At 40.1% G+C, this 16,528-nt stretch overlaps 1 protein-coding gene across 45 annotated transcripts in view; it reads right to left on the reverse strand.

Annotated features, from left to right (window-relative positions):
- The window catches only part of NEB (nebulin), a 220,940-nt gene that overhangs the window by 194,644 nt on the left and 9,768 nt on the right, over positions 1-16,528 (reverse strand). For all 45 annotated transcript variants that reach the window (XM_086353306.1, XM_086353298.1, XM_086353272.1 and 42 more), the window contains exons 8-17: positions 16,332-16,436; positions 15,331-15,435; positions 9,755-9,859; positions 6,409-6,513; positions 5,656-5,763; positions 2,728-2,844; positions 948-1,052; positions 753-860; positions 551-655; positions 35-133 (exon numbers count right to left, since the gene is read on the reverse strand). In XM_086353306.1, coding sequence (XP_086209432.1) covers positions 35-133; positions 551-655; positions 753-860; positions 948-1,052; positions 2,728-2,844; positions 5,656-5,763; positions 6,409-6,513; positions 9,755-9,859; positions 15,331-15,435; positions 16,332-16,436 — 1,062 coding nt within the window. The remainder of the gene's footprint in view (positions 1-34; positions 134-550; positions 656-752; positions 861-947; positions 1,053-2,727; positions 2,845-5,655; positions 5,764-6,408; positions 6,514-9,754; positions 9,860-15,330; positions 15,436-16,331; positions 16,437-16,528) is intronic.

The following is a 16,528-nucleotide window of genomic DNA, read 5'->3' on the forward strand; positions in this document are numbered from 1 at the left end:
AAACTGGATTTCTTGGATATTTAAGAGAACTTACATCACTCAGCTGCTTGGAATTGACTTGGGCTTGCATCAGAACAGGAGAGTCAGTAACTTGAGTGAATTTTGTCTTATCTGGATGGACTTTGTAGGTGTGCTGTGGGAGAAAAGAAATCAGGTTTAGTGTAGTATCACTTGTCAAAATCTGAGCTGGCCTATAGGCTAAGCTGGCATATCCCCATCCCCCGAAAGAAAAGCAACTTGTAGGAAATAAAACACATTTTTTTCTAATTAGACTGTAGTTCTTTTTTTGAGGAATGCTCTTACATATATATAGGAAACTGTCCCATGTCTTCAGATTCCTGATTACTTTTCTTTGGGAAAATGAGCTAGATTTAACACTTGAGTCATATGGGTGACCACAGGGAAAATAGTGTATCTATTAAAAAATAAATTGTGTTTCTTACAGTCTCCTGCTAACATTTGTTTGCAGAAGTGTCAAATTTGTAAAAATATCTTGACCACTAGATACTGTGGAGGTTGGTAATGCTCATAGTATATACCACAGACTTACATCTTTACATTGATCTAGTTTTTTGATCGCTTCATATTCTTGAGTTATAGTCTGGGGGAAGAAGCCTTTGCCTCTGTCCTCTTCATATTCTGCCTTGTAGTTTTTCTACAAGAAAAAGAAATCGGACATAAGGATGCAACCACTCTACTCATGCCCTGAAAATGTGCTATTTGGAAAGGCAAATAACTGCCTTAGAACGTACATCACTGTTCTGAGCTGAGACTCTCATGCAGTGTGTATGATACGGATCCTCGTAGCTGCCTACATAATGTCCCAAAATATCCTTTAAGTAGGAATCTTTATATTTAGTCTGAAAGACAAAACATATATCATTTGTTTATTGGCAAAATGATGGGTCTTCGCTTTCACAGACGGAATGACTGGTGGGGGGTCTTACATCACTACTGAAGTTGTGCAGAACTGTATCAAGCTTAAATTTGGGTGTCTCGCAGTAATTTATGCTCTTTGCCTTCGTCTTTTCATAGTTTTCCTTGTATAGTTTCTGTTAAAGGAAAGAAAAAAATCAATTAAAGTAGGTTCCTATCACCCCCATGCTGATGATTATTGCACTTGTATTTTCCAACACTAAACAAAGGAAGAAGAAAAAAAGATTTTACCTGTCAACTGTCTTAAAACTAACAATCACACCTTGGGGTGTCGTGAATGATTTAAACCTTTTCTACTAGCAATTATTATAAAGCCTAAATGTTTAATATTCTCCAAAAAATTAAGAAACCAATATATTGCCTCAGACCAAACCCTTAGTTGCAGAGGTGCTTGAGTATTTCTGACTTACTGCCTTTTCTACCTGTCAACTGACATACTCTTTCTTCACTAATGATGCCCTGAGAAACAGGAACATTCTGAGTGACAGTAAATTTTTCATTTTTTAAAAAACAAACCTTCATGGAAAAAGCTTGCACACAGGGAAGTATACACTCTTCCTCCTTCTACCAAGGAAAAGTTCCTTATTATATGAACAGACTGTGTATCTTAAAAATAAGGTATATACAAACAGTCTACCAACCCTTCTCCTCTTCTAGACTTATCTTCAGCTCTAACCATTACTGGATTTTACAGTGCCCAACTGATAAAGCAGATCATTGTCATTTTAACTTTTTATTTTATCTTGGACTATAGCCAATTAACAATGTTGTGATAATTTCAGGTGGACAGTAAAGGGAATCAGTCATACATACACATACTGGGGCTGTTCATTTTTAATATTTTTATATTGTTGTCTTTTTCAACAAAATGGATTTGAACTTGGGTTTTTATGTTCAATAAAGATGACCTTCATTCAGGAAACAGTGCTTTGCACTGATTTCCCAGTAGAGCTATTTGAACAGATTCATTTCTGTCCTCTCACCTGCCACATCACTCACCCCACCTCGTCAGTCACATGTACACATATCTATGGTGCTGATTTAACTCAAGGGACAAAGATAACTAACCCACACATAATCTCAAATGCTGGGAAACTTTACCTAATTAAAAGGGAAAAACTCAACTGACAGTATGTTCAGTCTCTTTATATACATAATCAAAGCGGCCTTGAGCTGTGCGTCTTCTAATGCCAGGCCAGTTTTCACTTATCTAGTGTATTTGAAAAGCAGTGGATTAGACAAGCTCTTAATATTCCACTATTAGAAATTCCTGTGAAGACTTAGGGAGCCATCTTTTCAGTTTTGCTGTCTGCAAATGATGGTTTCTGGAGTCAAAACCTGAGTAAAAAGTGGTGGAGGTTAGGGAGAGAAGTTGTGAAATTCAGGACATTTCCCTTCTGTCCAGCAGCAGGCTTGAAGAGCATAAGGGTAGGGCACCAAGCGGCTCCAGCTCCTAGTCTTCCCCTTTCAGTCTCCTTCTGCCGCCACCAGAATCACAACAAAACGTCTACAATGTACTTTTTGCCCACACAAAGGCACAGGCTCCTGGAGTTTCAAGGAAATGAGGATTTCCCTGCCTACTGAACTAGTCCACAGGCTCCCCACATTGACACATATCATACTCAGAGACACTAATGCCTTCCTGTTAGACAGCTCCAGGGAAACTGCTACCCCATAACCTTCAAGTATTTGCAAAGTTCTATTTGCATTTAGTCATTGTAGAAGGAGAAAAATTTCATCCCTCTTGCAGCTCAGGTTAAAAAAACCCACTTTTGACAAGAATATACTTACATCACTCAGGGCATCTCCTGCCGCCTTCAGCTGCCTGAGCAGTGGGTTTTCTGAAGCAGGAAGTACATTATAATCTGCTTTTCCTTTATTCTTTTCATAGTCTTGTTTGTATTTTACCTGTGGGAGTGAAATAAAGTGATATAGTAACTCTCTATGTTACTTTTGTTCTCCTTCTCTTTTACACGTATTATGACATCGCTCCAGGAATCAATTTTCTCTTCAGAAAACTGGCAGCTTGACATTTTGTAAACAAAATATTCATAGTAACTCATAACAGCAGTGGAGAAACTGCATACATTTTCAGGATATCTTTTCTTCCATCATTTATTCATTCAAAAGTATCCATAGGGCATTGATTATGCACCTGGTCCTGGGACAGATTCAAGAAACAGTAACACATGTTCCCTACCCTCAGAGAGGGAGGGAGGAGGGGAGGAGGGTGAGGGGAGGTGGGGGAGGGAGAGAGGGGGGAGAGAGAGAGGGAGGGAGGGAGAAATAATAGAAGAAAGATATACATCATAATAATGACAGTGCATCATGTCCTGGATACCTGCTGCTCCAGAACCCTCATTCAGCTCTTATCCTCCAGCTGCCTATCTGCCAACACATGTTTAAAGAAAAAGCTAGAAGCATCATCAATCTAGCCTTCTATGCCTCATCTGTGACTATGTGTGTGAGCACATGTATACTTAATGTAGGCATGGGAGGAGGAGGAAGGGGTAGGGGCTAGATATATGGTGACAGCCTCATCTTTTCTTCTGCCCTCCCTACTTTTCACCTTTAATTCCAGCTCCAACAGAAGCTTTAAGTAAGGGCACAAAAGCCCCCCTCAGGAGCATATCCAAAGGGAAGAAGAAAAAAAGAAACAGATCCTAACCTTGACCATGAGCACCAGTGCCATTTATTTCTTCAAGCAAAATAATTTTAGAATATAGACATGTTCTGGAAATCCTAGATAATCTGCCAATATTTAAGAACCTCAGAAAACAATTGGCTCAGTCTTCAAAGGTGGGAGATACACAACTGAAACACAGATGTACCACCCCTACAGCCCACGCTGGGGACTCACAGAGGATGTTCTTCAGAAGTGGAGGATGTAGACAACCTCTTATAGAATTATCTATTTCCATGACCAATGGAAACAACTAGAAAGGAAATTCCACAGACCTATTATCCCTCTACCTGCATCTGGGATTCACAGCTTCCTCTCTTATTTCAGGGAAAGTCATCCCTTGCTCCTAAGCACCAGGTCCCTGCCCCTTTCTCCTACTCTAGGACAATGCTCCAGCCACTCTCCCTCCCCTCCTCAACATGATCTCATTTTCCCTCTACACTTGATTTTTCTTCTATCAGCCTAGAAACATGGCATTTTTGCCTCTTACCTAAAAAAATTCCCTCTTCACCTACTTATCCATTAGCTACTACCCCTTTCTCTTCTTTTTTCTCAGGAGTCAAGTACACTCATATTATTCTATTTCTCTCTTCTCATTCACTCACAAACCCTTTCTAAACACTCAACCAAAGTGCTCTTATTAAGTTCACCAGACACCATTCATTGATAAACCCACTTCAGAAACATTTGACACAATTACTCCCTCCCTTCCCCTTTCACCAGCTTCCCAAGACATCAATCACTCTTACCTAACTCTGCTTCTACCCCATCTTACTGATGTCTTCACAAGGAAGCACTCCAGAATCCAATCCTTAGAGTTTTCTCTCTACACTTGCTCCCTTGATGGCCTCCAGTCTTATGACATTAAATATGATTCATATGCTACTGATGCCCAAATTTATACAAACTTTCCAGATATCTCCCCTGAAATGGCAGACTCATATAATAAACTGCCTACTTGACATTTACATTTCTTAAAGGCATCTCAAAATTTACATGTCTGAAGTTGAGCTCATGTTTCCCCTCCAATAAGAAATTACCTATCCTTCCACCATCTTTCCTATCTTGACAAAGGGAAACCCTATCCATCTAGTTGCTTAGACCAAAACTTTTCTCATATCCCATATTCAACTCCTCAGCAAATCAGGTCAGCTCTAATTTTGAAATACTTCTCATCACTTTCCAGGCTACTCTCCTGGTCCAAAACATCACTGTCTTGCACCTGGATCCTGAAATAGTCTCCTAAGTGACATGATCTTCCTACTTTCACTCCTCCTGCAGAGCCAACGCCAGGCTTATAATCAAATCTGATTGGCTTTGAAGTTATTGCTCTTTCTAGTGCTTTAGAACACCTGTTACAGTTTGGTTGCTAAGTTGTGTCCGACACTTTGCAACTCTATGGGGCGCCCTGTAGCCCACCAGCCTCCTCTGTCCATGGATTTCCCAGGAAAGAATAATGGAGTGGGTTGCCATTTCCTCCTCCAGGGGATATTCCCAACCCAGGGGCTCTTTTCAACCCAGGGATCAAACCTGTATCTCCTTCATTGCAGGCAGATTCTTTACCTGTGAGCCACCAGGGAAGCCCCCTGTAGAATGCCTAGGAGTAGACTAGTTACCAGAGTCACTCTATAGACTATATGAGCAAATCCATGGGTTCATGTGTCTTGTCTGTGACCAGATTTTCACTAGTTAATAAGAAAATAGAAAAACAACGGTAGTTGGAAGTGTGAGAGTGAGTGTCTGTATTCAAAGAACGCTGCCAGTTACCTTTTCTTGAGAAGTTCTTTTGTCCTTTCTACTTCTGGGTATCAAAAGGTCCTTTAGTCTATGAAATGCTGAAGATGGTAGCTTAGTATTGTGAATTCTCCTACACGGCAATTTTTTTTTAAAAAATTGGTAGCCCTATTGTAATCCCCAAATATTTTCTTATTGTTCCCATAAGAAACTTTTCCCCCCATTATATACAAAAGCAAGAGTTGTAAGAAATTCCCCCACACTGAGACTATATCAAGATCAATGAGAAAATGTCCCCATACCTTGCTAGCTGCCACCCCAGCTTGTTTATTCACTTTGTACTCTGGGGTTTCCGTCTGCATGAAGTAGATCTGGTCTTTCATATGCTCAAAGTCTTCCTGGTATTTTTTCTGTAAGACATGAAATATGCTGGAGAACTGCTGTGGGAACAATTAGGCAAAAGTCTTATATGGGAGGACAGAGGCCACTTGGAGACATCACCCAAAGCCATGCTCCTCTTAGCTTCTGTGGGTCAGATTACAGTTATAGAATATGGTGCTATCACAAAAGCCATTAGCAGCTTAACAGAAACTTGGAGCAGTTATAACAGGTTGGAAGACAACCTCAAAGAAGGAGCTCTCAAAGGCCAGAGGCAGAGAACTTAAGAAAAAAGAAAAAGAGGTTTTTTATGTTTTCCAGGGAGGGGATCTGGGAAGAGATTAATCAGTTTCATAAATGTACCGCTCGAGTGCCCAGACACAGAACAAAAAGGGCCTCTTTCATCTGTACTCACCATGAAACCATATTGTTCCAATGAAAAATGAGGCAAGAGTAATGGAATCCAATCAAAACAATGCTTTGCAAAAGGAAGGAAAGATGGTGGAATTTCTTTCTAAATAGGGACCCTACACAGGTCTTGCCCCCAGCAAGAGTTGTCTGGATTGAAATGTTCTGGTACCATTTCAGGAGCAGCAAGTGGCTAGACGTCATACAGGAAAGAATCAACCTCTCAACCCAAGGACATCCAGCTTGGATGGACATCCCTTCCTACTTACTGTGCTGATGTTATTAGAGTTCATTCTGGCGGTTGCAATTTCAAAGCAAGGTGTCTCACTCCATTTGCCTTTGACTTTATTTTCATAGTCTTCCTTGTATTTTTGCTAGGATGGAAAAAAATAAAGAAAATAAGACAAGCAAAATCTGGAAATTGACAAATAAGGCAGCCAATTAGGTGGTAGTGGTCAGCTTTAAAAAATATCTTGACCAGGCCCTTCCTGGGTACTTAATAGATGTCTTCAAATCTTCTGGTATAGTGTTACTTATCCCACAGAAAAAGTTGGATGCAGGGGATAGAGGTATCAGTCTCCCCTTTGCTGAGTTTAAGGACTTAGTTCACAGAGATCTCACAGATGGTCCCTGGTGTTTGAGGGAAGAGAGAGTCAGAAGCATCTTCCTTCTGTAATTCATGATTATTGATATAATAAAATCACTCAACCCCAGATTTTCATGCCCGATGAACTTAGCCATTAATTTCTGAGCTTTACTGAAACTCCTAGTTATCCAGACAGCAAAACTACAACAAAATTTGGCTTGTAGGCCAATGAATAAGACTTACGAAATTTTAATGAGAACTGGCAAGCAATAAAAAAATTAAACTGCTATCCCATATTAACTCCCGAACACCACACTACCTGAATCCTATACTGTGAGGCTCCTTGGTGAGAGGAATTATATGTTCTTCATTTTTGTATCCTCAAAATCTAACACAAAATGCAGCATGCAGAAGTTACCTCACAAATGTTTGTTTGACTACACTAAATTGAACCTAGTCCATGATTTTTTGACTACTTTGGCTTGAATGTTCTTGAAATGGAATTAATCCAGCCAACCCCAAGTTTGGGACATGAGTCAGAGATGGGTTAGAGCAATTTCCCCACCTTGGCTGATAGAATGTGTCAACAGACATAACCAGTGGGTCTCAGGTGTTTGCATACTCCCGCCATACTCTTCAAAAAAAAAAAAAAAAGAAAGTGGTTTTCTGGTATGCCTTTAAAGAACAAGTACCAAGGGTGAGAAAGATGCAGAGCCAGTGAATTTAAGTTTAAGGAAATCTAGCCCTCTCTCTAATGCCCTATATCCTTTCTTCTCAAAGGTTAACTTTCTAGATCCTAGTTTCTCCTTTCAATTGCAGACCTAGCATCAGCTGGAAATTCCAACCTGAAATCTTGTATCTTTCTTATTGTGAGTCTAGAAGGAAGCAGAGAAGCTCAAGGACTTCAAGAAGCTCAGTGTTGCTCACAGAACTCCACCTGCAGGAGTCGTAGTGTGCATGGTAGACACAAACAGCCCTGCCTGCCTACACATCTCTACAGAAGGCACTGAGCCAGGAGGAGGTGCTGGCATGACTTGATGACTCTGGGCAAAGACATAGGTGAGAGAATGGATTCTGAAAGTTATGATACGGAAGGCTGGTAAACAGAATGGAACAGCAATATAACAATTCCAGATATGTGTTCATTATGTTAACATATGAACTGGAGGCTATAAGACCTGGTAAGACTGGGGTGAATAATTATCACCATGGTGGATAATCTGATGACCTTCATCCATAGCCCTCCTTCCCTTGGCTAATACTGTTATTCCACAAAGCAACCCAGCCCTAGCAATGCTTTCAAAGTACTCAATAATGTCTCTGCATCCAATCAAATGTTGCAATCCAATAGGCATATATTGCAAGCCATCATGGTAAATTTTCTAGTAGCCATACTTTAAAGTATAAAAAAGGAACAGGTTGGAAATTAATTTTAATGACCAGCAAGGGTCTACTTTATAGCACATGGAACTCTGCTTAATGTTATGTGGCAGCCTGAAGGGAGGAAAGTTTGGGGAAGAATGGAAACATGTATATGTATGGTTGAGTCCCTTTGCTGTCCACCTGAAATTGTCATAACATTGTTAATTGGCCATACTCCAATACAAAATAAAAAGTTTAATAAAAATATGTTATTTTACTTTATACAATAGATGCCCAATAGTATCAGTTCACAATAATCAATATAAAATAATTAGTGAACTATTTTACATTCCTTTTGTCACATTTCCTCAATAGGCACATGTGACTGGTAGCTGCTCTGTTAAGAGTGCAGTCTAGACTAACCGGCAAGCCTACATTAGCAGAGAGATTGGTTATAGAGGAGTCCAAAATAGATTTTTAAAAATAATTTTTAAGTACTCACTCTGTATACTCAAATGAGGTAGAAGAATCCTGCATTAGTAAGATTTCTTTTAAAATATGCCTTTAATAAAAATGTAAAATAGATTTTTCTTTCTAAATGAATACTTGAAAGCAATTTTTTATTTTTCTTCCAAAAAAGAATTAAGTTGTCCTTCTCTCCAATCTCATTTACAATATCAACACTTTCAAGAGGCCAACTCTTTGTCAATAGTTCGCTCTAAAGTTAATTTCTGCTTAGCCCTGCCTGGGCAAAATTTCGGGCTCATGGTATTCCTATCAGTGAAAATTTACTGTACTTACTAGATCTTTTATCCCAAATAGTCCTTGTTCACACCAGTAGGTAATCTACAATATCAGACACTAAAAAATATTGCTGAATAGACTTCATCATCCATAGTTTTCTTCCTTCTCCTTTACTAAAGACGTACCTTCCCCCAAAATACTTAAACAAGACAGAAATCTTGAGGTCCAACCAAAACTCAAGCAGAACAAACTAACAGTCAACTCCACAAAGGGCAAAGGAAAGTATTTAAAAGCAGTAGTATCCCAAGAGAAAGTGGCCTGATTTGGTCCAAATTAAAATAGGAATTTAGCATGGATCTATTCATCAGTTGAACATCTGTCTCTCTGCATTCCCTGTCAGGGCTGCATTCCTCAGAGCTAGTTTACCAGACTAAATATAGACAGACTAAGCTGTCTGCCAGGCCTAGGAAATTATGAGGTGCACTGCTCAGGGCTGTCTAACCAAGCTGCCTCTGAGAGATCACTTGTACATTGTTATTTTCTCCAAGTCTGATTCTGAGCATAAAACTCTACAGGGTCTGCGCTGAATTAAAACAATCAGAGTCTTTGTGGAAATCTGTGGTTACTTGGTTACTGTTAGTATTCTTCTCATAAGTCAGAATGTCAAAGGACATCAGGATGTGGATTCTGTTCTCAAAACACACTTTCCCATCTATCAATCACTGAGTCATCCAGCTGACCAAGCATTTATTAACATGGTTCCATGGTGTTAATGGATGTGTTGTAGAGTTTTCAGGGACATAGGCAAAATACTCCTAGTGTTTGTGTTGCGTTTTTAGGTTTATCTTAATTACTTTCTCTGATGGTTGGATTATTCAGTAGCAGTTTTCAAGGGAGACAGTGTCTCAGCCCTATTTACTTACCTTGCTCACTTGATTGGTTACTTTCTTGGCAAATTCTATATCTGGAGGATCTGGCAGAGATGTGAATTGAGTTTGCTGTTCAGCAAGACCTTTTTTGTAGGCAATCTGACAAAATAAAAGACAGGAATGCTCATGAATCTATTTCCCACATTCCATTTACTGGCATTAAAAAAAAATACTGTTTTCCCCTTTATTTGAAGTCTTACATTTGAGTGCACCATAATTTATCCTTTTGGATGTTAGAGGCCCTTACTCTCAGCTTTACTGGTGATTTCAATTTCTTTGCATCTTCCTTCTCTAAGACTATTGGCCTTAGTTCCATCCCCTTCCATTCGTTTCCACACCATGATTTACAACTAATACTCTCTTAACCAGCATCCTCAACTCCTTGTTGACAACAGCATTCTCTTGTCTTTACATCACACCTGCTCACAAACTCCACGCTCTGGATCAAGTCAACCACACACCTCGGCTGTCCTTAATATCCAGGATACTGAGTGCTGCTGAGGAAAATCACACAACTCTATGGATTCCATCAGGATAACACCATGAAGCTGCTGCTTAGTTGCTCAATCATGTCCGACTCTTTGCGACCCCATGGACCACAGCCCGCCAGGCTCCTCTGTCCATGGGGATTCTCCAGGCAAGAATACTAGAGTGGGTTGCCATGCCATCCATCAGATAAGCAGGGTTAAAAAGGACACCAGAAGAAGGTGCAGAGGTGGGAGAGACAGCCTCTTGAACCCAAACCATTAGCTTGAAACTTCTGTGTCTGCTCCATGGTGCGTCCTGTGAACAGCAACTTGCTTGGCGCTCCGTGCCGAGTACTGTACGTTTACGGCACCCAATTGCCACTTTGCCTTTACTGAAGCTTGAACATCCCATTTTGTGCCTCTGGTCAGTCGCTGCTCCCAGTGGCTCATCTAAAACCCCAACAGCTTCCAACCAACTCCATACTCCTCTCAGCTTCCTGTTTCATAAAGACAGGCTGTACACTTCTGTCTTTCCTATCCCTGCTTCCTTCACCGGCTGCATGGTTTGGAGGGAACACCCCTGGCAGAGCTCAAGTCCTGCACTCAGGGTGCTGCTCCCTTTGATAGCCCTGAATTTTCCCTCTCTCAGTTACCCTTTTTTTGGTTACAGCTTCAACAGCTCTCTTACCATGTCTATTCATCATGCATCCCTTTGGCTCCTGCTCTTTTTTTTTTTCTCCCTTCACTACTGACTCCTCTTTTTCTTCCACCAGTCTTGACCCCTACTTCCAACAATAAGAACTATTCACTGATCCCCAGACACATGAAGTCCTTTCACTGAACCTCAGACACGCTGTTCCCTTTCCCTGGAAGCCCCAACTCCACCCTCTCCCCATCTGCCTGCCAACTGCTACTCATTCTCCACATCCCAAGACAGGTACAATTTCCCCTCTTGAGTCTTTGTCTTGATGACCTTCTCCTGGAATCTCACTCCACTACCCTTACCTCCTTTAAAAAAAAAAAATCAGATGACAAATCAGATGACACTGTACCTGGTTTACATGTCTGTGAGCTCATGCCAGTGAGCTCTGGCATGGCAGAAAACACCCCTCTCATTTGGGAACCCCATTCCCTGCCGAGTACCTGACTGGAGCAAGGGTTCAATAATTGACTTCTGAGTGTGTGTTTTACACACTGAGGCCATCGGGGGAGGTTGGAAAAGGAGAATTTTCCTCCCAATTCTTCTACTACTCAGCCGTGAGACTTCTATAAGTGATTTCTCCTTCCATGTGGCTGTATCTTTTTTTTATAAAGAGGTCGTTTATTTCCAAAGTCACAATCATCTTCATACTTTAACCAAGTCTGTGTGTGCTTAGTCACTAAGTTGTGTCCAACTCTTTGAGACCCCATGGGCTGTAGCCTGCCAGGCTCCTCTGTCCATGGGATTTTTTTAGGCAAGAATACTGGAGTGGGTTGCCCTTTCCTTCTCCAGGGGTCCTTCATGGCCCAGGGATGAAACCCGTGTCTCCTGCATAGCAGGTGAATTCTTTACCCATTGAGCCATAATCTAACTATATCTTATTCTAATAATATCTACTTAATGCCTATTAGAAATGCTTTCACAAATTAAATCAATTGGGGCACAAAAGACAGATTTTAAAGTGTTTTTGTATTATTAATAATTCCATGGCTTACTTTCTTTTAAATAAGGGAAGACTTACTTTAGGCATAGGGCAACCTGTATTTTCTGTGACTGGCTAAGCCCTTAAGGAGGAAGCAACATTCTACTAGGAGGAATGCTTATTAAGTATGACAGCCTGTCAAGAGTTTTCTGAGAATTCAGATCTAGAAGTCCTAGTTTCTCAAGAACCTTTGCTCAGAATTCTGTCTAGTTAGAATTCAGTACTCTGGATCAACTTAAAGACTCTTGGTTTTTGCAAAGTATTTTGTCGCTACTTAGTTGGGTTAGGAGGGACAAAAGCAGAGGGAATCTCTGAAACCAAACCCTTAGCTCAAAATCCACAAGCTTAGCCAGTGGCATGTTCGGTGGACAACAGCTTGCTTGGGGCTCTGTGCCTAATAATTGTAGATGTCCGTGGTGCTGACAGCAGTATTAATAGGCATGCTGGTAACCTAATACTTGGTCTAGCACAAAAATAAAAGTCAACTGCCAAGTCTTTCTGAGGCAAGAAAAAGAAGACTCTACTTCATTATTATATGTCCCTCTTTATTATGTCCTCTATTGAGGTATATTAAAAAAAAATGCAGTCAACTCTGATTGTTCAAAGTCCATAGCACTAGAGTGACATGGAGGTGACCCTTCATCTCTCCTTTTTATGGGTAAGAGGAGACATCTGGTGATTAAATGCCTTCTTGGAAACCTCTCCCTAGGTTTACATGACATAGTATTTCCAGGTTCCCCTTCAACTTCTCTGGTCATTGGTTCTGTCTTCTCCTGGCCCCTACCCAGGTGTCCTAAGAGTAGGTATCCTCCAGAACTCTGCCCTTGGCCATCCGCTGTTTGCCTCCTTCATATATTCTCATGTCTGAAGTTGTCACATTTTAAAAATTATTTGACTCTCAAATATTAATCTCTTGTACTGATCTCACACCTGTGCAAATGCCTTGACCTGAATGTTTCTTCCATTACATCGACTTTATTTCTTTTTTCACTAAAGTATTGTTACCACCTGTACCCCTGTTCGCCTAGACTACCAGGAATTTGTCACAAACTCATGGATATTTCCTTTCTCACCTTTGTCTCCAATATCTAAATGTCATTAACACTTTAAAACATTTATTAACATCAGATTCCTTTCTTCCTCTCCTTTGTCTCCATCATCCCGATTTGTCTATATTACTAAAATAGTATTCTATAAATCATGATGTTTTCTAGTCTCAATCTACCATATGGTCCATCAAAATTTCTTCAGATTCTACTTTTATCATGTTATTTTTCTCACCAAAATCTTATGATATGGTAGGCAATGAGAGACATCATATCAAAGTTATTTTGTCTGATTTTCAAGGTCCTGCTACCTGTTTCTTACAAGTGCCTGCCTAACTCAGCACCCAGAGCATTCATTTTTCTTTTTTTAAATTATTTTAATCAAAGTATAGTTGATTTACAATGTTGTGCCAAATTCTGCTGTATAGCAAAGTTACCCAGTTATGCACATATATACATTCTTTTCCATTATGGTTTATCACAAGAAGCATTCAATCTCTTTGTCCCCTAAAACTCCAGACTCACATCATGTATGTCCCTTTGTCCAGCACTCTCTCTCCACAAAATGCCTTTAATGTTCATCACTACTTATTCCCTCTGGATCTCCACTTCCACACAGCTTTCTCTCATTAGTCACATATTCCTGTCTTAGCAAATACCACACTGTAGAGCTTGTGGGTTTTTAAAAAATTTTTCTCTTGTTGTTAGTATATATCACTTTCATCTTACCAGCCTGATTTTAAATTCTCAGGAGAAAGGATGAAAATTTCTTGTGGTACTTTTTCATCCTGGCAGGTATGCATGCACAATGGTCTTCTAATTAAAAAATTATTGATCATTTGATAAAGGCCACACAACAACATTGTTTATTTATGAGATACAAAGCCAAAAAGCTCATCTTAAGAGAAGCAGAAGGTCCCCACACATTAAAACTGATTTTTACTAATGGCTTTAAAATTTTGTTATGCTTATTTTCTAGCTTACCCTATAGAAGGATAGGATTATATCTGTTATATTTCCATCAGTTATATGAAAACTAGGATAGAAATATGCCTATTAAACTTAGTTGATATCAAGTGATAGGAACTAAAAAAATAGACCTCAAAAGTTGGAGATACCTTCAAATCAGTATGTATAACTCATATTCATATGTGTAACTGGACAAGATGGGTATAATCAGGACAAGATGGGATCCTAAGATGCACTGGAAGTAAATCCTGATGAGTCTCAAAATGCCAAGTGACTTAAGTCCATATTGAATATAAGAGCTTCAGGGTCTATTGAATATAAGAGAATAAAAGTCTCATTCTATAATACAGTTTCCCTGAAGACTAGAGCAGTCTTATTTTCAATATGGCCTCTAGCAGATCAAGGGATCAAGAAATAAAGTACCTCAAAACAAGGGCTAGCCAAAACAAGGCTGAGGTTGGGGTCTCTGCTGCTGCTTTCAACACTAAGGATTCTATTACTCCTTTTTAAGTTCCTCTAATAAAGTTTTCAAGGTCTAGGATACTAAAATTCTGGCCAGTAGTGCTGCTGATTTTTTTTTTTTAAACTAACTCTAAAATATCCCCTACATATGCTCTATGGGAGGCGCTGTTTGTGAAATAACCACACTAAGATGTTTGGACAAGTATGTAGTCAGATCCCTGTGCAGAAGAAGGGGACTACCACAGTTCAGACTTACACTTAAGACAGCAAATCAAAATCCTTCATAACATTGTTCACTCAATACTTTCAGAAGTGGTTATAATCCCCAAAAGTTTTTTTTAAATGCCACTCTATTGTCACAGAGAAACTTAACTCCAGCCAAGGTGATGGAAGGACACATGTTCTAGTGGAAAGAACTTTGGTCTTGGGATCACAAGACAAGGCTTTTGATCTGAGCTCTGCCACAGACTACTAATGTGACCTTAGACTCAGCTTCCTCACCAGTAAGAGGAGAGCATGAGACTAAATAATATCTAATATAAACTATAAAATCTAGTTTAAATTAGGCTTCATGAATTATAATTTGAAATATATTTCTCTGCAATAGTAGCATTTAATCCTTTCTTTTAAAGATTTTTTTTGATGTGGACTATTTTTTAAAAGTCTTTTTGGAATTCATTACAATATTGATTCTGTTTTATGTTTTGGGGTTTTTTTTTGTTGGCCATGAGGCATGCAGGATCTTAGCTCCCTGACCAGAGACTGAACCTGTACCCCTTGCATTGGAAGACAAAGTCTTAACCACTGGACTGCCAAGGAAGTTCCAATAGCATTTAGTCTTTTTAAACGAAGAGTTGCAATGAACTTTGGGCTAGAAGAAGTGTGTCCTAATTCAAGGTGTCCTGATTGCACACTCTCAAATGTGAGCACTGCACTGCACTTACGTCACTGAGAGCTTTCTGGGCTTGCGCGACCCTCCTCAGCTCCGGGCTATCATTATACGGATAAAACATAGTTTTGTCAGCTTCCCAGTCTTCAGTGTATAGTTTCTAAATCAGAGAAGAGTGAAAGTTACGAGAATGTGAGAACACACTGACTTGACATATATACTTCTGAATTCATCCATCAGTGGCATATAGAACCCGGGGCAAAGGGAGAGCAAAGGTAAGTGGAATCCACAGATCCCATTCCATCTAAGTCATGTTTATCAATAGCTTACCTGGCTTGTTCTGACGCATCTTATTTACTGCAGAGCAGATGTGTCTCATTGTGTTTCATCTTTGACTTTACCTGCCTTCTGCAACTAGTACTAAGGAAAGTGTAAGGAGCCAGGAAGCACTTAGCATAATTTTTGTGTTTAAACCTTTAATAAACCTTTAATACAAGTGAGAAAATTAAACCTTTAATAAGAGTGACAGCCAGGCATGTCCAACGTATAGTGCGGGCTGTATACTTTGTGGGTCTTTGTGGGTCTCAGAACTGGTTTTCAGGTGCATCTTTTTTTTTTTTTGAATGTGGACAATTTTTTTTAAGTCTCTATTGAATTTGTTACAATATTGCTTCTATTTTATGTTTTTGGTTTTTTGGCCATGAGACACATGGGATCTTAACTCCCCAATCAGGGATCGAACCCTCACCTGCTGCATTGGAAGGCGAAGTCTTAACCACAGGACTGCCAGGGAAGCCCCCTCTCCCCTCAGGCACATCTTTGTTTTCCCCATGCACTCTTCCCCAGTTGTTCAGACCCTCTCCTCCATTAGGCCCAGGAACATTTCTCTCAGTTCCTCTTAGCCAGCCTGATCCCTGCAGCCCCACATGCCTCAAGGCTACTCACAAAATGGCTGGGGGACCATATTTTAGATTAGGCAGAGTTTGCAGGTACCCCTCTGTGTGATGCGGTGGGAGAACACAAGAAGACAAGTAGCAACTGAGCAGAGGCCCCTACCTTACTGAACATAGCTGTGTTCTTGATGGCCTGGACAAGTTCAGGGGCATCAGGAGGAAGCAGGTACTTATCCTTGGTGTCTTCCCAGTTCTGCTTGTATAAAACCTGCACAGAAAGAGCACAGAACCTGTGGCTTGATGTCTCCCCCAAAGGCATGAGGGTTTAGGGCACAAAGGAGAAGAGTCACCCACACTCAG

The sequence above is a fragment of the Bos grunniens genome, chromosome 2 (genome assembly GCF_055505025.1).
Source record: "Bos grunniens cultivar Pamir isolate PY7600 chromosome 2, Bosgru_T2T1.0, whole genome shotgun sequence".
In the NCBI taxonomy this organism is placed as follows: domain Eukaryota; kingdom Metazoa; phylum Chordata; class Mammalia; order Artiodactyla; family Bovidae; genus Bos; species Bos grunniens.